The sequence below is a fragment of the Pterocles gutturalis genome, unplaced genomic scaffold (genome assembly GCF_000699245.1).
Source record: "Pterocles gutturalis isolate BGI_N339 unplaced genomic scaffold, ASM69924v1 scaffold2282, whole genome shotgun sequence".
NCBI lineage: Eukaryota > Metazoa > Chordata > Aves > Pterocliformes > Pteroclidae > Pterocles > Pterocles gutturalis.
The window spans coordinates 1-25,247 of NW_010107626.1; the positions used below are offsets into that span (position 1 = coordinate 1).

Here is a 25,247-nt window from a genome sequence, read left to right on the forward strand (position 1 = left end):
AACGTCAAGCCCAAAGGGTTGGGGCAAACGAAAAATCTTACTGGAGTGTATAGGTTGTGCCTCTCCAGCAAGGCCATCCACCTCGTCAAGCTGAACTCAGAGGTGCCCTCCGTCCACTTGCAGCTAATGAATATTCGCCGCTGTGGACACTCGGAGAACTTCTTCTTCATCGAAGTGGGCAGATCTGCCTCCATTGGGCCTGGAGAACTCTGGATGCAAGTGGATGATTCGGTGGTTGCGCAGAATATGCATGAGACTTTTCTGGAGACCATGAAAGCTCTAAAGGCCTTTGCAGAGTTCAGGCCTCGAAGCAAGAGCCAGTCTTCTGGTGGTGGTAGTGGTACCAATCCCATCTCCTTCATCACCACCAGGAGGCACTTAGGCAACCTGCCCCCCAGCCAGACAGGCTTGCAGAGAAGATCTAGAACTGAGAGTGTTGCTGGAGGGACTCCTCCTACCACCAAAAGCAGCAACTCCTATCGCTTCAGAACATCCAGCGAAGGAGAGGGAACCATGACTAGACCTTTTAGGTCAGTGACTGGGAGTCTGATCCACCTGAATACTGCGAGGATGAATTTGGGCCGGCAAGAAGGGAGCGGAAGGTACGTGAGAGCCGCTTTCGGCTCGTCTTACCACACCAGGTCTGCTTCGCTGCCTGTTTCTCACTTTCCCTCCACCACAAGTCCCATCAGTGTTTCTTCCAGTAGTGGCCATGGCTCTGCTTCGGACATGTTGACCAGGCCTTCTAGCTCATCCGTTTGTGGTTCCCCAAGCGATGGGGGATTTATCTCTTCTGATGAATATGGCTCCAGCCCTGGAGATTTCAGGTACTTTCGGGTCAGGAGCAATACACCGGATTCCCTGGGAAACACACCGCCCATCAGAGAGGAGAACTGTCTGAGTGAGTACATGTCCATGAGTAAGCAACAGGCAGATGATAGTTCACGAGATGATTATATGGAGGCTGAAAAGTGTTTCAGGAAAAGAACTTACTCTCTAACAAAACCAACCTCTGTAGCAGTGCAGCAGAAGACGACACAAACTACAGCTTCATTAGATGAAGATTCTGCAGGAAATAATGGACGATTCCTTTACTCTGAAACACCAAAATTGAAAGATAACCATGAATTGGAGTACAATGATGCTAGCCTTGATTCCATATGTAACCAAAGTAGGAGTAAAGCCAGAGATGATGGGTACATGCCAATGATGCCGGGAGTTGCATCTTCTCTATCCAGCAACAGTGATTATTTGCCAATGACTCCTAAAAGTATGTCCGTTCCAAAACAGATTAACAATTCATGGTCATCGTCTCAGGTTGACTCCAGAGGATATATGATGATGTTCCCAAAGGCTAGCTCTTCACCTGTCCGAAGTCCTTTAACTGGATTTGTTTCTAAAGGAAGTAATGAGAAGATCATAAACAATGAGTATATGGATATGTCGCCTGGTAATTCAGCTCCAAAGCACCCCGGTGATTCGAATTATATTCATACTGCTTCTGTTCCCAAAGGTTTCAGTTCCTATTTTTCTTTGCCCCGAAGCTTTAAGGCATTATCAGGACAAAATGGTGACCACAGTGAATATGTTCCAATGTCTTCACCTGGAAAACTCTTGTATAGTGGACCAGAAAATGGAAAAGGGGTCAACAGTGAAGCTCTGGCTAATGGCATCTCTAAATTGCCAGTGGTGAAAGGTTCAGATGAAGGACTTGTGCAGAACAGGGCTCCCAGGCCCACGAGACTCCCCCTAGGTACAAGAGGGAGTAACACTATCCCCAGGATGTATGGTCGTACAGTTCCACCTGAGCCAGCGAGTCCCGGTGAGTACATCAATATTGATTTTAATGAAAAGGCGAGTAATACACCGTATTCCTTATCTGCAGAAGGATCGCCATCATCTCTAGGCTCAAGTAGCGACCACAGACAGTCCCCGCTTTCCGATTATATGAGTGTTGACTTGGATGTACAGTCACCGAAAGCAGCGAAGGAACTGTCCAACTCTCTAACAGATATTTCGATTTATGCAAGTTCCAGTATTCCTAGAAGCCAACCAAACCCTGACTACGCAAGGCTTTCGTTTGGTACTGCGTGTGTTAGCACCGCAAGTAACAGGACTGATGACTACACGGAGATGACATTCAACATGGCAGCAACCCCACCTCGGCCATTTGCTGCCGAATCCGACGATGGCGTAAAGATTGAGAGCCCTTCTTCCATCGTGAATAGACTGTGCATTGTTGATCGGTATGCTGGCAGCAGTAGCTTCCCTGTTCCCAGCTCTGAACCTCCCATGGGACCGAAAGTGATTCGAGCTGATCCTCAAGGCAGGAGGAGACACAGTTCTGAAACATTCTCTTCTGCTGGGACTGTGACGACCTCCTCCTCCTTCTTTACTGATAGTAGCAAAAGACACAGCTCTGCCTCATTTGACAATGTTTGGTTGAAACCGGATGAAAACATTTCTGATGGTCAGGAAAGCAAAATGTCCAGAGATACCTCAACTGGATTTCAGAATGGCTTAAACTACATCGCTCTGAATTTACGCGATGATCCTATAAGCTGTGAGGCAAGTACTACAGCGCCAACTTGCCATCTCCAAAATGGTACTTCAGGTTTGGACAGTGGAGCTTACGTGAGCATAGACTTCAGCAGATCCGACGGGCTGAAGTGTAACGCTGCGAGAAAAGGTTGGTAACTTTACAAGCACTTTCCTTTCATGCTTGCTTAACTGTAGGAATTAGGTTCTCTGTTTAATACTAAAATGCAGCCTTCAGAGTGAGGTGAATGTTTTTTATAACCTTCTGTGTTATTCCAGCACAACCAGTCTCGTCATAGCGCAGCACCCTAACTGCTGAGCAGAGGTGAAAGGGGACGTGGTCCTTGGCCTAAAGGATTTGTGGGACTCTTCTAAGAAGTTAGAGGTGTTATCAAACTCTTGTCTGCCTTGGTTTTTTTATAAAATAATTTTGCTAGTATAAACATTAATTGTATTTCATATTGTGAATTCTTGTCCTGAGGTGATGGTAGCTCTTTTTTTCCTTCACTTTTGGTTTCTTCTTCCTGTCTTATAACTAGGTGGCCCTTAATTTTTTTTTTTGTGAACTTGATATTTTGTTATTTGTGCCATGAATAGGGAAAGCTGAAAATTGCCAAAGTGAGTTTAGACATTGAAATTTGGGCTTAGATCTGTTTCTTTCAACAGATGTAAGTGAAATGTCATTAGTGTTTGTCATGTGCAAATCTGCCTGCATTTATTTAGTTGAATCTTATGTAAAGAGAACTCAAGTTTTTTCCTCTTGAAGGTTTGGTGTGCTCCTTTTGAGCTCCGGTCTCCAGAGTATCCTCTGGAGAAGCCATGTCCTGGTTCCTGGCTGTGCAGAGGGATGTGCCTTTTGCGTGGCAGGTGAGGACCGCCTGTCACAGAGGAAGGGCAGGCTCGGAGCGATGTTTCCCAGGTCTGAGACTTTGGAGAGAAGGCTGCTGGCTTTCATGGAACCAGCGGCCTGACCTAGCTTCAGGTAGTGCAGTTTGAGGTGTGCACACAAAATAAGGGCGTTGGGGTGGGCAGGAAGAATATGGGAAAGAGGAGAGGCGCTCCTATCCATATGTTAAGCTCTTTGGTCTCCTGGTGGGAGCAAAAAGTAGTAATTAGCTGTGAGTGGTGTTAGCGGTGTCCACTGAGTGAAGGGCGGTGTTTGTGCAGGCGCTGCGACTTTGGGTCTAATCCTTGTTTTGGTGTTAGTGACCCACTGAACTCCTTACAGTCATTCACCTACTGGGATCGAAAACACTCTGTGTTGGAAATGATGTTTTCCACTCTCTGGAAATGTGTGTCTAGTCAATAATTGATGAGTACTAAGAGGAAATATTTAATCGGTGGTGGACATTGATATTTGTCTACTTCTCTGTCAACAGAGAGAGCAGTAAAGGGGCAGGCTCCTGCTGGCTTTTCTATTTTTAATTAGTCTTAAACACTGAAATGGTAGGGTTTTTTTTTTCCTAGTTTCACTTTAAAACTAAGTGTCTAAAGGCAGAAGGTATTGCAGGAGCTTAAAACTGTGTAGCCTTTAATAGTGGAAGGTATAAGCCTGACTCAGCTCGCATGCCATTCGAAGTCTGGCAGCACTGCTTGGGGCTGCTCAGAAATGTGTGGTTTGCCTCAGTGGTTTTTTTTCCTCTGCTTTGTTTTGTTGGTTGGAATCAAATTTAGAAGACGTTGAAAGCTGCCAGTCCGAGAAGTTTTTTTTTTTTCCAAAGTTAGTCTTTCAGCACTTCAAAGATTTGTCTGCTCAGTCAAAGGCACACTGATTGCTGTTGCAGAGTTGTGGGTTTGCTTTTTTTTCTTTTTAAAAGCACCCCCAAAGACAGGAGAATTCCTGTGTGATTTTATTCCCCTCATATGACTAAAATCTGTGTTATAAAGAAAAACTTCTTAAAAAATGGAGAAAAAACCCCTGGATTATTTCCTTTCAGCTGTACTGTAAATATTTCATTTAAAAATATCTTTCAAGAGATAATGTGTTTAGAAATTGTGTTTATGTTAAACGTTTTGCTTACTACTGCTACAGCAAAATAACTACAGCCCTGTGCTTGGGGTTTTTCCCTTGTCTCTCTCAAGCTGCAGAGGGGCAAGAGACTTACAGCTGATGGTTTTTGCTGTGAATTGAAGTTTTCTGGAAATGAAATGTGCATTAAAATGAAGTGAAAGAAACTCTGTGCATAAAAACATGGGCATTGGCAGGAAATTAAGCATGAGAATAGTAAGAGCTTGGGTTGGTGATTTCTTTCTAATCCTAAAAAGAAAAAATGATAAAGCACTGCTCCAAAACCAGGCCTAACAGTTTTCTATAAAGACAGCATAAAATATTTGTGGTGTGTAGCAGGAGGGCAGGTTGTGGGCATTGTTCTCTTGTCGGGGCTCATGGAGGGATGAACAGATTTCAGAATAGTCCAGGCTGAAAGTAGTTTGCCAAACTTTAATATCGTGTTGTGACTCGGTGGTGTGTATCTGTTTCTTAGTTATGACTTCAAATTCTGGATTATAAAGATACCGGTTTTCATTCACATGGTAAATCGTGTCTCTGAGCTACAGCAGGCATAACTTGAGAAATCTGTATTCTTTAAGCAGCTTATCAGTTTCTAGTGCAATAAAGCTTTTATTTTAATATTTAGAAAGTTCTTCTGTAACGCAGAAAAACACTTCAACATTCCATTTTGAACACTGAAAATAAAGCTTCCCTCTTAAACCTCTTGTATCCTGAAGAGGTGTAGAGTGCCTGTGTGTAACTGATATTTTTAATACTTTTGGAGACTTTTAGCATGACTGAGTGCTGTCTTTTCTTTCCTTCTACATCCCACTCTTTCAGTCTCTTTGCCTTTGTTGTTAAATCCATTCCTAAGGAAAATGTTTAGCAGATGCATTTACCCTTTGCTTCCTAGAAAGGAGCTATCCCGTATTTATTAAATTCTGTCAGGTAGGGAACTTCATCTGCCCTCCCTAAACTGCGGTTTTACTGGAAGAAAAATACTTCCCAGCTTCGGGTTGTTTGCTTTCTTGTTTTGTTTTTGTTTGCTTAAAGAGAATATTGTGTTCTGTGACTCAGCTCACTGCTGAGGGTGCTGGAGTGATTTCCAATGCATCACTGCCCCCTCATTGTGATTCCCAAACTGCCGCTGGTTCGGGTTCACTGATCTGAATCAAACTTTTTTTTTTCCTTCTCCATTCATGACACGGACGGAGGAGGGGAGAGGGCACTAACTTGAAAGGGTAAATAGGCCTGACTTGTTATTAAACTTTTATCTTAGGTTTAGGCAGAATTGAGCTCAGGTTTTATGTTGATAATGATGATGATCAAAAGAATGTAAGGTCCTGATTTTTTTTAATGCTTGAAGTTTAGAGAGATCGTGAGCAAAACAGTTTCATCACAAATTTGTTACACAGTATTGAAGCAAGCGGTTTGCAGTTTTGATTACATGAATCTGAGTCATGAAATTTTGTGCTAGGAGTACAGAACACTAAAGCTACTTCAAACAGGGCTTAGCTAATGTATAGCTTGTTATTGGACCTTGTAGAAACGGGAGGATAATGAGAATGGGGCAGTAATAAACTGCGTAATGGATTCTGTCTAATACAAGTTTCTTCAGACTTAATTAGAAATACTAGACCTGCAAAGATACCCTGGACTCCAAAACCAAAACAGACAGTTCAGAGTGAGTGTAATATTCAGCTTAATATCAACCCACCTCTTTTACACCCACTCTTTAATCTTACCTCCACCTGATATTCTAACACTGTGCTAAGATAGTACTTCAGAAGGTGTCTAAAGTGCAGGATTATAATTTAAATGTTCCTCACCTTTTTAATCTCCTCCTGCACTAGACTGGGCGAGAGCGCTGTGTACACTTTGGGGAGCTGAGGGGAAGGAAAACAAGTACAGCTGTGAAACAGAGCTTGTGTTCCAAGTTGTCCAGATCCTTTATGGTAACTTGCTTATTTCAAATGCAAAATCTTGAAGAATATAATGAACAATATACACTTTGAGACATTCAGAAGCTGGACGTTTTAGCTATTACTAACATAGTAAATTACAGTTTACAGGATACCAGGCAAATAACTGTCCCTTTTGGGTTTCAGACTAGTGGTTTTTAAAAGTTTGCTTCAAACTGAGGCTCTTTTGTATTGGCAGAATGTTTGAGGCACAGGCCCTTTTAAAAATAACTTGAAGAACCCTACAGAAGCACATCCGAAAGCTGCTGTGTGTCCTACATCTTTGAAGTAATGCTGGGATAATAATTCTTAAAAAATAAAAAAACCCTAAACCATGTTCATGGTGCTGTAACAGATGCCACTTTAACAGTCTCGAGTGACTTACAGCTATGCTTAAAAACACCCAGGGCAGCTTTCTCAAGTAGTATATGAGCTGCTGAAGGCAGAACAGATTTTTGCCATGCGGCGTGGGAGGGAGCTAATTATGACATATTTGACCGAGAATCAGTTGGGTTTTGCTTGTGCTTGGGTGAGAAAACCTGAGACTAGCATGTTCCCCTGCCATTGAGAGAGAGTGCTTACTTGTAGTCAGTGTTGAAATACTTTTGGAAATGAGCTTTCCAGACGTGAAATCCAGAGCTGCAGCTGATGGTCACATCTGTCTTTTGGAAGTCTGAAACTTTCTGCTCATAGCTGTCTCATAGGTTAAAGCACGGCTGCAGGACGCGGGCAGTTCTGGGAATAATCTGGTACTGATTCAAACAGCTTTTTTATTTTTTTTTTTTTAATCCATTTTTTGGTGAACTCTTAAATGCATTCTTACCCTTTTAGTTTTCCCTGTAAAATTCACATTTTCCCCTCCCCTGGTGCCTGAGGACCCCCTGTTCCCCCTGTCGCGGGGGTTGCAGGTGGGAGGAGCAGAAGGTGTGCAGCGTGTGTCCAGTCCTTCCAGTCCAGGGCTACTGGGGCGGTTTGTCACTTGGTGTTTCTTAGGGGCTTTTTTATGTCCAGCAGCATGTTAGCAGTAGGTAGTTTGGTGTTTTTTTTGTTTTTTTTGTTTTTTTCTTTCCCCTCTGTGTATGCTCTTTTAATGAAAGGATCTTTAATAAGCTTTCTTCATATTGATTGCTGGGGGGAGGGTTTATACCTTGAGGTTTTCGATGGTACTAAAAAGAGCTCATAGTAGAGCGTTGTGCCTTGGTGTGTGTTTGTGTGCTCTGCTTGTGGATCTGTGGTGCTCCCAAAAACATGCTGAATAGTGCCCAGTGTGTTGATGGCACTAACAAGTTTGTTTTTCTGATCTGAAGCAGGAAACAAACTCTACAATTTTATTTTAAGTACTGTTGTGATCAAAGGTGTCATTTTTTTCAACCCAAAGGAAAATGGAGTGATAAAACTGAAAGGCAGGTGAGAGTGTGGCAAGCTTTCTGGAGCCTGGGGATGTATTATTACTGTTGTTTTGTCCTAAAAATGTGGCATTATCTCATCCTTAAATGGTACGTAATGAGTTGTCTGGAGAGCTCTCTGATGGCCCACCCTGCAAATTTGCCCTTTGACTTTTTTTCCCACATTTTAACTTTTGCATATTAACAACAAGCCAATGATCAAGTTGTATGTTTTTCTTTAAAGCGATGGCTAGGGGAAAAAGAAAGAAGTATGTTCTAGTTGTAATCAAGCCCTGCATCTCACTTGGCTTAGGGACAGTTTCGATTTAGTTGAGAACCTTGATCAATAGGGATTTGTGACATACCTGAGGGCAGTGGGAAGACAAAGGTAGAGTAGCCTGACTCATCAAAGGCATGTCAGAGGTGTTGCCGGGTATCTTATCTAAATGATCTTGAACATACAAGTGTTTGGATTTGTGGAGATTTTGCTCCAGGTGTAGCATTACCCCAAGAGCAGCAGTGTAGTAGACTGTTAGCAAGAATTTTCTGCCCTGGTTAAGCCATGAGCTGTATCTTAAGGGGCAAAGGTTACTTCTTTCAAAACCTTATTTTTGCTGTTAATTTAGCTGTATGGGTGGATGCTAACAAATGAGACTGCTTCACGTGTGTGTATATGTGTGTGTTGCGTGCCAGTGATTGGTGAGTTAAGTGTAACATCTAACTTTTTTTAGTCTTCCGAGAAGGAAGAGTTTTTGAAAGAGGTGGCTTACAAATTAATATAGTTAAGATTCGGCTATAATTCCAAGGTGATGACACAATTTAAAGTGACTGAAGAAAACGGAAAACTTTTAAATTATTACTAGAAGATGACTACTGCTTGTGTTCACTGTATAGCATGTAGCACCAGCAAAGGGTTCAGAAATGCTTCTCTCCAGTCTGGGCAGCTTTGCTTTCCTGGTCTAAGGAACCAGAGCCTGTCTGCAGGTGGGTTGTCCAAGGGCATCCTTCAGCACAAATGGGATGCAGGTCAAACTCCCATCAATACAGATGAAGGGATGTGCTTTAAGTTCTGTAAGTCAAAAACAATAAAGTTTCTTAGGTCTAAACCAATATGGGTTAGGGGGCCAAAAAGATAGTGTTTGCTGTGTGGATTTTTTTTTTTTAATTTAGAAGAATTCATAAGCTGTTTGGGTTTTCAGGAGTAACATCCTCTGCTGAGTTCAAGCTCCCAGAATATTTGCTTTTTGTTATGTGAGACACTTGAGGAGGTGTTTGCTATGTATATTTAACTCTGTGGTGTTTTTTTGGGGTGGGGAGGTTTTTTGTTTGTTGTTTTTCAGAACAAGATTTTTTAAGTTGCAGATTGTGGTGAACAAGAAATGAGTTGAGAAAATGAACAGATTTGATTTTGAGGTCATTCAGCCAATATTACGACAGCGAATCTGTTAATGAAAGCTTGTGTAGCTCCAGAGGTGATCTCTACTCGTTGTAGAACCTGACCAGGTAGGCAGGATGGAGGTCCCCTGTACCCTGCCGCAAATGTAAAGGTATTGGTCCTGTCCTAATGAGCTTACAACTTAAAAGATGAAACCAAAGAGATGGATGAAACTTAATGTGCTGGGGTGGAGAGAAGGATAAAGATCAAGGCTGCTAGGATTGGCAGAGTGGAGATAAGAGTCAGCCTCGCAGAGAGATAAAAGGCTCCCTGAGAGCGGTTGGGAGAGAGGAAGCTGGTAGAGGCACTTGGAAGGGTATGCACACGGCAGGAAGCGATGGAAGGTAGCGAGCTATAAATACAGTGGTTGTAATGGTTTAAATGACTTGAAAAGGATGAGGTAAATGTCAGAACACTGGCCAGGAGATTAATCTTGGTAAGAGGAATGTGGGCCAACATGTATCTCTGAGTTAGGAGCATGTCCTAGTGTTTACTTCTCCCTTTTAGATGTGGAATGCGATGATTTTTTTTTTCTCTCTTTTTTCCTTTCTCCTTTCTGAAAGTTGTTTTTCCTGCAGCCGTGGGACCAATAGATTTGGTGCAGGAACGTGCACCGGAGCACAGGATCATCCTGTGCAGCATCCCTCGGTAGTTAACGTTGCATGGACCTGCCTCCTCTGTTCTTTGTGAGACAGAAGCAGCTAGTGTGATGGAGCTGCCTTGGCATCACTGCTGGTTTTGCAGGAGCTCTTTAGGTGGCGTCTCTGGGATTCAGGCAATCTCCTGGCGCTGGGGAGGAGGCAGCGCTGTGGCTTGGGAGGTACATCCACCTTTGGGATTTGTAACCAGTGTGTCGGAGGATTTGGAGACCAGCTCTCAACAGGGAGGTCTGGATGGCGCCCGCTCATTGCTGCTGCGGCGCTTTCAGCCGCTCGAGAGCCGTAGCCTGCGGAAGCTGGAGTGCCAAGCGATAGCTTTGACGAGAGAAAGTTGTTTTATTTCTGGGTCGGTAGATCAGGTTGAACAGACACTGTGGTGGTTGCTGGTGAGTCTGGAAGTGGTGGCAGCGAGGCTTGATTCACTGTTGAGGTTATAAGTGACTGAAATATTCATGTTGACATGCTCCACAAGGTAAACACCAAACAAGAGTTGCACGCTGTTGACAGAAACTTGTCCCTGTGTAGACAGGGTTTAGTCAAACAAGAGTTGCATGCTGTTGACCGAAACTTGTCCCTGTGTAGACAGGGTTTAGTTGTTGTGAGCTCCTGGGCTGCTCCTGGATGCTGAAGGCCCCATCGTTGTCTCTTGTGCACGGGCTGTGATTTGAGAAGACACGTGCAATACAATCTGAACCTTTCCCCTTCCTCCCCTGCACAAGCTGAGGTTTTGGGTATCCTAACGTTAACGCAGACTCAATAATGTGATAATTAGAAAATGTAAAAAACTGATGCATGCCACTGCTGTGTGTGGTAGCAGATGGTGGCTGAGAGCAAAGATATTTTTTTGTGCAGGCACACACGGGGAAAAGGTATGGCTGAGGAGGGGGTAACGATCTGGGTATGTGGCCACGTAGTAACTTTCTGCCTTTGACTGTCATTTATGGCGATAGAGGTGAAAGAAACAGGTAGTGCCAAGTGCTTTCAACCATGGATGGCTAAAGTGGCTGGGAAGAGCAAAGGGATGAATTAGAACATGTGAAACTCTGCAGAAAGGAAAAACTGTCTGTAGAGAGGAAGTATCAGGAAAGGTGATGTGAAGGGTGGGGAGCTGCTTCATTACTCAGGAGTGACACGGTCCTTTCTCTTTGTTGTGTTTACAAGAGTAGTTCTGCTCACTGGAGCCGAAGACCTGTGCCTGCAAGCAGACGCCACCCAGCAGAGGACGAGCAGGGCAGGCCTGGGTAATACTTCCCCACAAACATACACCCAGCCTCTCTTTTTTTTTTTTCTTCAGCTTGGGAGATTTCCTGAGCCTGATGCAGTTTGTCTGTTTTATAATCCTTTATGGATCTTTAATCCGAGTACTTTTCCAATCCCTCTTTGATCCCATGTGAAGTCCTTGTATCCACAGCAGCCCGGGGTCAGAGGCGGTACACGCTGTGCGCAGATCTGTCTCTGGCTGTTTTGGACCCTGCTCTTTGTTTGGCAGCCCCTAGTTTGTGTATTGGAAGAGATAACGAGCCATATCTTTTCTCTCTGTGCCACTTAGGATTGTGTAGATGCTGTATCCTCCTCTGCCATACACTTCCCCAGGGTGTCAGCAGCGGCTTCCTGTACTGCACACACCAGGGACCTGCGCTGTAGTTTTTTGTTGTTTTTTTTTTTTTTTTTTTAAATTTCCTGAAATGTCCTAATACTTCTCTGCGGGCTGAAGGGTCCTTGTTACCTGGCTGTTCCTCACTGGGAAGCTGTTTCACACCTTCCCGGAGTTTTTCTGCGCTACTCCGGTTCCCTCATTCAAAAAGGACTGGGAGTAACTGGGATAGTTTCAGAGTCATGCGTGCTGTTCAGCACCGGTATTTGACGTGGCTGTTTTCTTTCCTATTCGTTTCCTAACTGTTCTTGACATCCACTTTGAGGTAAGTGCATGGGCAGGAAATATATTCCTCCCTGCTGGCACTTGAGGGCTCCTAACCTTTGTCACGAGAGCAGGGTGAGCTGGAGCAGGTGGTATTGTCAGAAGCCACACAAACAAGTTTTTGTTGTTTTTTTTTTTTTTGCTAAAATTTACCTCTGTTTTCTGCAGTTTAGGAGGTCAGTCGTAGTATCTTATGCGCTTGCCATGAGAGTGTTTTTGAAAAAGAACTTTTTCATTCTTCTGCAACAGGAAAATCTGAAATTTTGAACTTCTGTGTGTTTTTAAGTGGGGAGAAGTTAATTTTTAGTAGTTTCTCACTGTATTGTAATAGAAGTTGATTTAAAAAAACCTCACAGCAAACAACAAAACAACCAGAAAAACAAACTCCCCAAACCGCTTCTTGTCAAGCTGTCAGGTGCAATTTGAGTTGGTGTTAGGGCCCTGCCAAAACTGCGTGCAAGTTCCTGGTTCTAGGAATAGTATCAGTAAAGGAGATGAAATTAGGGAGTGTGCGTAAGGCCTTCCTAGAAACAACACTCCTGTTCATTAAACCAGAAAAAGGAGCCACTGCTGGAAAAGATAAGGCGTTTCTGCAAAGTGAATAAAAACGGTGTGAAAGCATGGGAGAGGTTTTCCAGCTCATCCCATTAGTAAACACTAAGAACAGCAGAACTGTATTTTCAATGGACAGTTGTGGATGAAGATTATTTGTAAGAGTAACTTTGTCTACTAAATTTTAGAAAGGCAGCTTGAGGAGGCATCTCATTTACTGGGATGTGTTGTTACCAGTCGCTCTGTTTAAATAGTTTATCCACTGAAAAGTGGGTCATGTAACAGGGTTTTTTAAAAACAAATCTTGCTTTTTTTTTGCTTGTGGAAGGTCAGTAAAATTGTAGGTATGAAATAAATTCATTAGGTCAATTCGAGCATCATTAGTTTGTTGTTGGATGAAGAAAGCATGTGAAATATGTGCTTAATGGGGAGCGTGGAGCTGAACCCCTTTCCCAAAGCAGGACGCTGGCTGTGGCAGGGCCGTGTTTGGGTGACCCAGGTACGGTCGCTGCGCACGCAACAGCCTCAGGAAACGTCGGTTTTTCTGAGTTGTGTTTGTAGACTTGGTGTCTGGGCGTGCAAATGAAGAAGGAATTCTGCTTTTCTCAAATAACACCACTTGCCTCTAGCAAGGTCTAAAGCTGTGCCATTAAAATAAGAACTCAGAAGAAACAGGACAATGACACGGGATGGTAACTACGTATTTGGTAAGATTTGAGGCAAAACCATTTCTCACTAATTTGTGAAGAATGTATTTGGGTAAATGACCTCGCTGCCCCTGACCTGCGTGCCATCTGGAAGGCTTGAAATGTAATACGGTGCCGTCCTCCTGCCCTGTCCCGGAGGCACGAACAAAATGCTTTTGGGTGTGCGCCTTGTGTCCTGAGGTTGCGCTGGGGTTTGGTGCTTTCCTGAACAACAGGAATATTGTGTGGCCATGTGCGCAAGAACGTCTGGGGCTGTTCTGCTGCTTTTGATCTGCCTAAGTCAGATTAATTCCCGTTTCCCTCTAACCTGAAGTTCAGGAAATGGAGAACTTCAGGAGTGTTCTCCAGAAAGCATTAAGCTGTCTTAGTCTTTGACATGGAGATTTTAATAATTTAATTATCTTAAATTAATATCTTCTGTAAGCAAAGCTTTTATCCTTTTAGGAATCAGTTGCAGAATTATGTCAGTAAAAGCCTTTCCTATAAAAACAGATATTATTTAGGATGGATTTCTTTGAGAGAATTAGGATATGTCTGCTGTGTTCTTAAAACCTCTTGATTTGTTTCAAAGTGGCCTGACTTGTCTGACCCTAATAATTCAGAGGCAGGAAATGAAGTGTAAATGGGATATATTCTCATCTGATGCATTTTCAAATGGAACACGCTGGGTTTCCAATCTAATGAATTAAAACTAATCTAATCCTCTGCCTGTGATTTTTATATTTCCATAGATTGTTTTTGCATAGAAAATTTGCAGAGCCCTTTCTCAGTGTGTTCCTTAATTTTAAACAAAACATTTTTGAGCACACTGCCATCTTATTTTAAATATTTGCCCTCTTAGTTTCTCTTCTGCCCTCGCGAGCCTTTTGTTCTGACTGTGTGTTCCCCATAAAGACTGGCACAGCTCTGTGTAGCTCTATGATCTGATCCCATCTTGAACTGATGCCTTTCACTAGAATTGTGTAATGACGATAACATTTTTCGAATTTTCTAAACTTCGCTTACATGTTTTTGAGAGGTGATCTGTGAAAATGTTTGGGTGCTTTCTGGACTCGTTCTCCATATTAAATAATTCTTGGGCAGTTGAATTAGTATTGTTGTCAATATTTTGAAGCAGTAGAGCTCAATCTTGAAGAAAAGCTGAAGCTTTTGTGTAGAACCTGTTAATGGAGCTGAAGTTTGAGTAAACAGAAAAGCCCAGTGTAGGGTGCTATGAAAACTGCTCAGAATAGTGCGTTTCTAGGCTGCTCCAAAAGTGCTGAGGGTTTTTTGAATTCATGTTTCTGCTGCTTGTTTTGATGTAATGATCAGTTATCAGATTTTTTTTTTTATTTTTTTTTTTTTTTCTGGTAGACTGAGCAGATTTTCTTGGAAGAGCTCGTGACAATCCCAGAACAGCAGTGTGTTTACACTGCAAGTGAACGTTATCGTCACACTTGTCCTGTCTGATCTGGCCACTGAGTTGTATTTGGTGGCATTTATGTTTTGAGAACTCTGAGGGACTGATGGCCTGCTTTGTGAGCGCTGTTCCTCTCTTCCCAGCTAGTTGGCCTCTCCTAGTTTGTTTTCCTTTTAGAAGAGTTGTTTCGCCCATTTCTCTGGCAGCTTCCTTTGCTGTTCAGTCAGGGTTGAGTCAATACATGTGTATGGTGTCTGTGATGAAATGCTGATCTGGTTTCTACTGTTGATCAGCAATTCTCGTATATGAACTATTAACACAGCAAATTGTTGGCCGATGGATCCTAGATTATGAAGACTGAAAGAAGATCATCCAGCTTCACAGCAGCTGTGTTGCTTTCCTTGAGCACTTCATGTCCTCCACTGGTTTCCCTTCACCTCCTGGCTAGCCAAAGGATGGAAGAAGATGAGGAGTGGGAGAGCAGAGCCACTGAGGAGCTCAGGGCGTGAGCACTCGTGCAACCTCACGAAATAAACCCACACCGCTTCCTAAGCATCCTTCTGGTGAGGAACCACAGAGGCAGAAAGACACAGCTTAGCTCTGGGTATCGGCAGCACGGCAGACGTGTTCTCACTGACACTAAACCCCTTTTACAGCTCTCTCGCTAATAACTCCTCTTGTGCACGCAGCTGGGTGCAGGTGCCTCTCTAGAGACAAACCGGTGCTCCTCGACACCGGGGTTCCTGCTGGGTTCCTGCTGGCTCCCTGCCGGCAGCTGGAGCGCTGTGACCCAGAGACTCCGTTGGGCGAGTGGTTCAGCGCAGATCTGCCTGGGAGGATGTGGGGGGAGTTAAGCTACGTCAGCTGGGAGCTCCTGCAGCTTCATGGTCAAACCTCAATACTGGGGCTTGTGACTGCGGCTGCAGAAACTGTCCCTGGCTCTGCTGGAGACCCCGCCGGCCCTGGCCGCAGGCTCTGCTGGTTGTGACGGGATTTCTTTGGTGCCCGGAGGTTGGTGGTGGGTGACCCCCCAGGGGCCTTTCTGGCTTTGGCCCTGCTGTCGTGCGGGATGGAGTCCTGAGTGCCCTGCTCGCACATGCTGGGGACTGCAGACACTTTGGGGAGGGGTCTTGCAAGACCTTAGTCTCGTCTCAGATTTCAGAAGGAATTTTTTTTCTATGTTGTCGAATTTCATGAGTTTCTCTTTGCCTTTTCTATCTGATAGCGTATGTGTTTACACACACATATATATGTCAGGTTATGTCTGTATCTATCTGTATAAATGCTTGATTCTTTTATCCCCAAAAAAGCCGATGACTCAGGGCATGAGCCAGCTGTACTGCTCCAACTGCAGTATTGAAATTTTCAGCTTCAACCAGGGGATTAGAGAAGTGGTGACAACCCGTGACTCCATGGCCAAGAGACTCGTGGCTTTATGAGACTGTTATCAGCTTGTAGGTAATGCTGATGTGAAACGCCCTTATGTTTATTTACAGTTCCCACAATTCTGTTTTAGTTTAAAAGGGAAGAGGAAACATGCTGAAGTGTAGTTTATAATCGTGGGTAGAGGGAGGGACAAATTAGTGAGATCTTGTTTAACAAGCACAGAGTTTCAGGAAGGGGGGATGCTGCAGGGAGGTCCTGAGCTTGCCTTTGTGCTGCTGTAAAGCTCTGCGTTTGAGCCAGGATGGCCAGGGAATTTATAAACTGGAGTGAAGCTCAGCTGAGGATACTTTCTTCTGGTTTCTTATAAATTAATCTGTGCTAGTCTGGGTGAGCTCGCTTTAGAATTGGTTATCATCATTGGCTGAAGCTCTTCCACTTCCCCTCCAAGTATCTTAAATGTAATCTGGTACAAGCTTATGGAAGTTTTCAAAAAGCTGTAGGTGTAAATACTGAGTTCTGCCGTGTGGGATTGTCTGATTCAAACAGCTGGGCCTTTGCTCTGCCGAGTGTTGTGGGGATGTGCTTGCAGAGATTAGAATAACTTGTCAGGCAGCTTTCAGGTGTGCCTTGTGTGCTAGGTGTGGAGGAAGAATACTCTGACAAAAGCAGAGACCGTTTTTGAAGTTCCTTTTATGTAAGCGTATAGGTCCACAGCAAGGAAAGGGTGGGGGGCTGCTGGCAAACGTTAATTTTTACTGAATATAAGTTTAATGTAGAAGCTTTAACTGTTGTAGTGTTTGACTTGGCCTGCATTGCTGAGGTGTGATTCACTGCAAGCTCTGGTGCGTATTTTCATCCCTTGGTCCTACAGCAAAATAATATTTTTCTGAAGAGGAAAACTATTTCAAAAATAATAGTTTCACTTGGCTTTTGTGAAGACAAAGCCATCGCTAACCACATCACGCTCTGCGTGTAACAAGCAATAGCTTTGTGTAGTGATCTGATGATGTCTGAGAAATAATACAAAAGGAGGTTCTGGAGTTGCGGGTGTATTTTGGCTGGCTCTGCCTTGAATTGTGGAAAACCACGTTACTGTATTTTTGAAATCGTTATGGATTTGAAAAATGAAACTCGGCTATCCAGACCTTGGTGTGGGTCGTGTTAGGGAGTTTTCTCTGAAGTCAAAGGACCCCTCTGGACTCCTCCCGGCCTGCCATGGTCCGTGCTGCTCTGTCTCTGGAGCAGTGGGCAGCGGTTGCTGAGAGCTGGGGCTGTCCTGGTAGGGGCAGGGCTGCTCTGTGCAGCTCATCAGAGCTTTGTTCTTTTTTTTTTCTTTCTCTTTTTCTTTTGAAGGGCTGGTATTTTTAGCTGGACAGAAATGGGAACTTCTTTAACTTTGGGTGGAGTTTGTGCATGCATACTTTATGATTGGTTATGTGAGTAAACATACAGGTTTGCATTATTAGACATAGTGCTTGCTCGTTCTTTAGATGGTCACATTTTCTTCTGCATATTCCTGCGGTAGAGGCAGTGAAGCACCGTGCTTTCTTTAGCAGGGAGATTTAACTGATTTCCTTGTGACCCCGCAGTAGAGCACGGGCAGGATCAAGCTCCAAAACCCCATCTTCCGTTCCAGCGGGCCATCGCCGGGCTTTGTAATGAAGTGTTCCTGTATCGCAGTTCTTCTCACCGGCTGCGAGCTCTGCCAGAGCAGTGAGAGAGCTTGTACCGTGTGCCTTTGAGGGGAAACAGTAAACTCTGTTTCTGTATGTGATGTTTTCTGAAGGCTGTCTCTTACGCTAGCTGTTGTTGCTCAATGAGAGCAACCTGCTGTTCCCTTCTTCTCTGTAACACCAGGAAACCGATCCCGCAGACGCGTACCTCAGACCTTGAAGAGAAGGTGACCAAAGCCAGCTGCCTGGCAGGGGACAGCGCCCGCGGTCTTGGCCGAGAGGACAAACATGTTGGAAGAGGACAGTCTGTCGGGAGTGGGAGACAGTGTGACCCCGCGACTGGGCTCATTGTGCCCCCCCCAGACTGGAATCGGTGTTCACACTGCCTCTCTTGGGAGTGGAAGGGTTTTGTAGTGAGGTGAAAAGTGACTTGTAGTGTGTTCCTCCATTTGTGTTCACACCACTGCAGAAAGTGTTCGCGTGCCCTTCATCAGATTTTTCCGTGTCAGGGACCTTTTGAGTCGCTCACACCTTGGCACGTGCAGTTCATTGCAGAGCAGGCGTTCTGCTGTGCGGTCATCCTCTCTCCTGTTTCCATTCCTGCCTTGTCACCCCACTGTATCTCCCTGTAATACAAGATGATATTTCCCCCCCCGATTTTACTGAGCACTGTGTATTTTGCCTTTTCTGGTCAGTTTGAAGCCACTGGTTTTTGCTGACGGCAGTGAAGGTGGCTGCCTGCCGTAGCTACGTGCTTTCGTACCGTGGGTTGTCTTTTAGTGAGACTTTATTGAAAAAGGGAAAACTATACTCTGAGATGTTTCTTATCATAACTAAATGAAGCTTTTCCCTGAAAAGCTGCGGACAGGGCAGGCAGCTGTCACGATTTGCCACTCCTTGTTTGGAGCTGGAGCTGCAGTTGTGTACCTGCTGTGATTGGGAGTGTTCACTACAACCGTAATTACACCTGGGTGAACAGAGCTGCTCCACGTCCGTCCTGCGCCGCGTGCTTACTCATAGCCTCTGCTATGTGCGGGATAGCAAGGATGGAGATCTGGGTAAATGAAATATCGATAGTGACACAGGCGATGGGGAGCTGTGGGCTTTGATCCTTCCCGCAGCGCGTGGGCTGGCGGCACGGCGCTGGCTGCGCTCCGAGCTCCGGTCCAGAGTACGTGTGTCAGCTCTGCCGTGGTGCTGGCTCTTTGCTGTTTGCTTCACACTTCGTCGTTCTTCCTGATGGCTCAGGATTTCGGAGTGTGGTGTCACCTGGTAGTGCCCCTTCCTCTCTGAGGGACCGGTGTTCTGCGTTCAGCAGTTGTCACTCCTGCAATGGATAAGCTCCATGTCTTCACTCCACTATAAAACATTTTTTTTCCAATATAACTTGCATTTAAAATGTCACTGACTTTCTTTTTTTCTCCCTCTTTTGTAGACTGACTGCATTGCCATGGAAACCATTGTTGGAAGAGAAGACTTTTCTGCTGGTAACTCCAGAAACTGTGTGGTGCTTTTGGAAGCAAAGCTCAGCTCCAGCCGGCTACTTTCATTTCCACCAGCACGGACATAGACACACATCCTTTTAATTATTTTTTTTTTCATAGACATCAACTCTCTACAGTTGAGTTAATTTGAATTGAGATTTTTTTCATAGCTGTGCTTTGGTGATGGAATTTGGTCTTTCATGTCATATCTCTTTGGGAGGCAGCGTGAATGCTAATAGGAGATCCCGGTATGCCCCTTTCTTCCTCCTGCCTCTCCCATTATTTTTCTTTTTTAATTTATATTCTGAGAAGTCAAAGCTGGTTTCTGATTGTCTGTTTAACATGGGTTTTGCTTCTCCGGTACATTAACAAGTGGTTAGCTTAAAACATGTATTGTTTAGAAATATTTTGGCAGTTCAGGATTTTTTTTTCAGGTGGCTGGGCGGAAGGAGGGAGGGAGAGGTGCACGATAGCTTGAGGGGTGAACTTGTGGGATGGAACTGGTCTGAGAAAGAGAGACCTCTTCTGCCTTTTTTTTTTTTAAGGTTTTGCTTTTATGGTACAAGAGGTATTTCTTGATCATAGGCTAGAGTATTTTAAATCAAATGTCTGTCAGAGCTTAAACCGATTTTTTTTTTTTTTTGCTCAGAATTTTGGTCTGTACAAAGTAGGATTAATGGGCTGGTTGTCTTGTAGATTGTTTTTGTTCTTACCCTCAAGATACTTGTTTATAAATACGAATTGTGTAAAATGAGGTTTTTGTTCACGCATTCAAATGGAGAACTGCAGAGCTGTATCCAGCGTTTGTGACTTCTGCATTATATTTGTCAGCTGTAGCTTTTTAAAGGGAAACCACCCTAATTGATCTTACTTTCAACCAAAGCCCCAGTTTTAATTTGGGACTACTTTTGTTCTCTCTTCCTGGCATAATGGGGAAAAAAGTAAAATGTTGGCTCATCGATTGTCTTCATCCCACTTACAGAAATGTGAACAATGACTATTTGACCTTTTTCAAATAAGCCCTGATTTTTCTACGATTTAAGTGCTTCACTCTTGTACTGAATCTTTTTTTTTTTTTTGGTTGAAATGAATTTAGGTTTTTAACACTGCTATGAACTTAAAGACATGACACTAGTCATTGGTACGTGCGATGTGTAATAAAAGGCACTGACGATTCCGAAAGGGTTTAGAAGTGGTACACAAATCCTCATGCTGAACTGCACCACACAGCTGGTAATCCTCTACATCGTATATTGTACAAGGGATTTGTCAGGCTGCCTCACCTCTAACACACAACCTGGGAATTGCTGGTACAGTTTGTACAACGAATGAGACGCTGTCAGCGTGGATTATTCAGTGATGTGTACCCAGATCTATTTCTGAGTAGTATTAAAATGTACATGTCACTAAAATATGATTTTTTTTTTTTTTTTTTTTTGAAACATGGTACCAATCAGTTTCTGCAGTGTCTAGTGACAGGAAAAACTGTCGCTACAGGGTTTCAAAGCACAGATCTGGTTTTGATTCTGGAAGAGAAGTTTAAGTTGGTACAGTTACTTGTTGCTGCTAAACGTACACTAATTAAAAATACGACCACTCTTACAGACCATGATACTGTCTCGCCATATAGCTTTTGTTTGGTCTCGTAAATTAATAATGCAATATTTAGACAGCTTTTTATAAAGCTTTACATCTTTTCTAAGAAATTAAAATTTGGATGATGCTCGTTCTAAACACTTAATGTGAAAGGAAAAGGTTGTTTTGAAGAAATTTGTAACATACTTATTTCCTATTAGATCCCTGAGGCTGCCATTGTACAATATACAGCACTGATTTAATAAATGCTGAATAAATAAGTAAATGGGTAACCTCAAGTATAGTGGTACAAATACTAATAGGTACGGCATAATAAATATGCAATCTTTTTGAATCTCTTAGTTTACAGCAACTAATTTATTCAGTATTGTGCTGGAAGAACATTTTCAGATGATGTAAAACATATCACTATATATACTACCTTCCAGCTACCCGTTTATGCTGCTGTATAGTACGAGAATACCAATGATAGAACAATGTTTGTCCTGTAAATTTAATTTGATATTGGACAGTTATTGTCTGTACAAACTAAAACATATATGGTTGAAACTGTTCATTATATTTGCTATTTCTGCTTCACAGATCTGTTTTAAAGTTGAGCTGATTGATCTGGCTTTGTCTTCCATTGTAAATATTGTTCTGTTGTTTTCTTTGTAAAACACATCGCGTTTGCGGTTTTGGGAGACTGGCTTGAAGCTCTGTATAGTGTTTATATTTATCTGACTTGGCTTTCCATAGAGCTACTTGCAGTAAATACGTGTTCATGTAGCTCCGTGTCTGGGTTTTATTTTTAAACAAACTTTTGGTTTTTTTTCTGTCAGAAGTGCATTTCCTCCTGCTGTGGCTGCTTGTTTCTCTAAAGTGGTTTTGTCACCCCTGTGTCCCTGCAGATTTGCAGAAGCTTTCAGCATATTTCAGGGGAGGGATTCCCAGCCTGTACAATTGTCTCTGCCACTGAGGGTAAAAGGTAGCATACAGCACAACGCCCAGAAGCGTTCTTGGTTGTAGATTTGTAGTGCTGGTAAACAACTTAGGTTTCTGAATGAAAAAAAAAAACACCCAACAGTGCCTGATCCTTTCTTTTTCTGGTTGAAACGGAGAAGAGTGTGGCCATTTTTTGTTCATAACTTTCTGTGGCTGGAGTATGGTCAAAAAGTATTAGTCCTGGAAGGAATTTTTAGCAGAGTAGTATCAAACAGATTCTTGTCTTTAGTGCAAAAGGGAACAAGTGTGGCTCGCTGATGTAAGTTTTGTAGTAATACTTTGGTTTGATAGGTGTTAAATAAGGTCTTGGTATGTAAAACCAAAACCCATGTAGGTATAATCTCATAATTTCAGGTAATGCACCCCCTTGTAAAAACAACTGCACGTATGTTAGAAAATATAAACACAGCGTAGTGCCTTTTCAGGTTCCTCACTGACGTGAAGGATAGGTCAATAATTCTGTATGGAAAGAGTTTTTATTCCTAGATGTGAACGTATCTGATCTCCATAAATGTGGGTCATTGCTGTGAAATGTCTTGGCTTAGACTCTTCCACCTTTAAAGATACCTGGTGTAATTCTTACCCTGTTACTCAGAGTAGTGCACTGAAACAACTCCTGTGAAAGTCACATTCACTTAAGAATGGGGTTGTCCTCAAATTAAACCACCCCCTTACTCAGGGCCTCATTTTACAGCATGTCGCATGTATTGGGAAGAAAAAGGAAACAGTGCTGCTCCTGCAGTGCAGAAACAGCCCTACCAGCAGTAAACAAACAGCGAAAAATATCCAAACACAGTCAAGGCTGTTGCAACAGTCTCCCAATAACTGCTGTAAGAGGCCTTTGCTGGGATGTCTCCGTGGATCTACAATGGGCTGACTGCTTCAGGGTTGGTTTTTTTTGGGGGGGTGGGGGCATGGAGGACATAGTTTCACACTAATTTTTCAAACCTCTTTGGGTGAATCAGTGACAGAACTCTCTTGCTTCTGAAGCATGCTGAAAGCCCTCAATTAAAACCAGAAGGCAAGTTAGCCTTCCTATCTGGATTTGAAGACAGTCACTAGAATACACATTAAAAGTCTTTGTTTTGAAATCCACTGACAATTTCTAATGGACCTCGCATCTTACTGTAAATAATCAAGTAACTGTGAAGGAAAGGTTCCCAGCAGAGAAGGAGGACCTTTGCAGAGTTAGCAGGTACCAATGCAGTTTGTACTGCGTTTGTTTTTTCATCCCTGCATCCTCTTTTGGCTGTAGTAGTAGCATTGCCTCAAATAGAGAGAAGTTTCTCCCCTCATTTTTTCCATGAAGAGTTGTGAAGCGACATGTCTGGGGGAGAGCAGGAGAACTGAGCTGGCTGTACAGATCTGGGAGGTAAGAACTTCTTCCCCTTCACCCTTCTTTTGTTGAAGAAACACCCCTACCCCAGTTTCTTTGGTTTTCGTCTGAGTTAACTTAAAACTTTTTAGTAGCGTTGTGGTTATAGGAGACTTGACTGTCAGGAGATCTTGTCGGCACAGCAGCCTCAGCCCCTGTCCTGTGCTCCACCCAGGGGCTATAGCGAGTACCTTTACTAAAGACAGCCGATTGCTTTACTAACCAATTACTCTTCACCTCGCTGCCAGCTGAGGCTGCTGCTAGGCAGTGGTCACCTGTCTGCTACAAAGGGGTTGAGTTAATAATCTTTGTTTAAATAGTTCTAGATACTTATCCTCCATTTTAAATGTAGAGCAGTTACTACTCCCCTGAGCTAATCACTGCTCCTGCCTCCCATTAGCAATAGTGTCCTGCTTCTGCTCTCGGGTGCAATTCTCAGCCTGTGTTTCTAGAGGAAGCAGCTGTAGCAGCAGCAGCATTGTGTCTAGCAGCAGTGCTGGGTTGTCTAAAGGAGAACTTTTCTGGAAGGACCTGTTAAAGGCAGGTAGTGCTGCTCACAGCAGTGTAGTCCTACATCTGCCAAAACGCCCTTCCCTCAGCCGTGTCCCCAGGATGGTACTTCTGTAGAGTCCAGGCAGCACACTGACTACAAAAATCAAAGCATATAGAGAATAACTGCAGAAGATAACATTTTAGAACTTGAGCATTTGTTGCTTGGATAATCAATCTATCACTTTTTCAAAATAGGCACTTCTGCCCCCTCTGCTGTCAGAAATCCTCCCTGTAGAGGGGCCTGGCCTTTACAATGCAGGGCAAAACACTGCAGGCTTAAGAGCTTCTACTGCACGAAGCGTGCATGGAGCAGTTCATTGTGTAGAAATGTTGCTGTGCTGCTCTGCGTGCCTGCTTTGGTTACAGGCTGTACTTTGACTTAAGAATTGTTTCAGAAGTTTCAATCCCACCTTATAAATGAATTTGAGGTTGCAGGAAGCTTTTTCCTTTTAGTCAAGGATTGTAACAGGACTTACTAGAGCGAAGGAAGATACTGAAAAGCCTGGTGTTAGCAGAACTTTGTTCTTTAATACTAGAGCAGCGTAAATCCAAGATAGGTGTAAGGTTACTGTTTTTAGGAATTGCAAACTAGTATTCCTTTAGAAAGTTACATTTTTTTCACTCATCAGCCCTGTTGCAATTAACAGATACCATCTGCAGCAAGCTTTCAGGAACTGGGCAGTGAGCAAAGAAAGGTAAGGCACTCGCTCGTGTAGTAAGCTTTTTTTTAAAGGTCATTGCTGCACCCAGGCAGCACTTCCAGGAACTCGGTCATGTTTCTGACCCAGCCTCCTTTCGAAGCTATGTGGTGCCCTCGAGTGGCTAAAGTGTGTGTCCTGTACCCATACGATTTACAATTATCTTCCACGTTCCTGCTCAAGATTAACTAAAATAGACTAACTTTACATGATTAGTTTGGAGACTAAAAGCTTTGGTTAAAAACAAATCAGGCTTCAGGAACCAGAGCATTAGCTGTAGCTGAAGTGGTCTGAGTCTTCAAACATAACCTGGACGTGATCTGGCTATTTTAAGGTTCTAATGTTCAAACCATTTTTTTACTTTTTTAATAATAATAAATCAGCAAACACAAGCTTTTACCTGTAGTTTAATATTTATATACTGATGGATAGCACCTAGAGGTCTCAACCAACATGTGAGCCCCCTCAATGTCTCTGCCCCAAAGAGCTTACAGTCTAAGCAGCCAAGAAGTAGTAGGAGAAAATAACAACCATGCTTGCTTTTATGGACCAGTAACTCCGATCCAACACCGGGCAAGTGATTTACCTGCTCTAAGGCTAGTATGGGTGGTGGAAATGAAACCAACATCTCCTGCCTCTCTGCTGCAGGTCTCATGTAGAAGATGCTTCTTCCTCTCTAGACAATTTTTCTCTTAATAAAAAGCCCATTTGGAAATCTCAGCCTGAAGCTGATTAAGGTTCAGGACTGTTCTCCATCTCGGGGTGAGAGCTGCAGGAACAGAACAGAGAATGGAACTGGCAGAAGCTACTTCACATATTTTCATTTTCTGTGGTCATCTCCCAGGTTTGGTACCCAAAGTGGCCACAGGACCAGCTGTTCTGGGTGCTGTCTACCTTAGAGTGGGATGGTATCTCCTGTCTTTGTTTTAGATGCTGCAAGAGGAGCCCAAATCTT

General features: G+C 43.4%; 1 protein-coding gene across 1 annotated transcript; it reads left to right on the plus strand.

Annotated features, from left to right (window-relative positions):
* Positions 1 to 3: 3 nt before the first annotated feature.
* LOC104472464 (insulin receptor substrate 2-B-like) lies at positions 4 to 19,545 on the plus strand (the record flags this gene model as incomplete). The annotated part of the gene is made up of 2 exons (XM_010088159.1): positions 4 to 2,689; positions 19,039 to 19,545. Coding segments are annotated over 2 exons (2,691 nt in total), but the record flags the coding sequence as incomplete, so codon positions are not given.
* Positions 19,546 to 25,247: the final 5,702 nt, after the last annotated feature.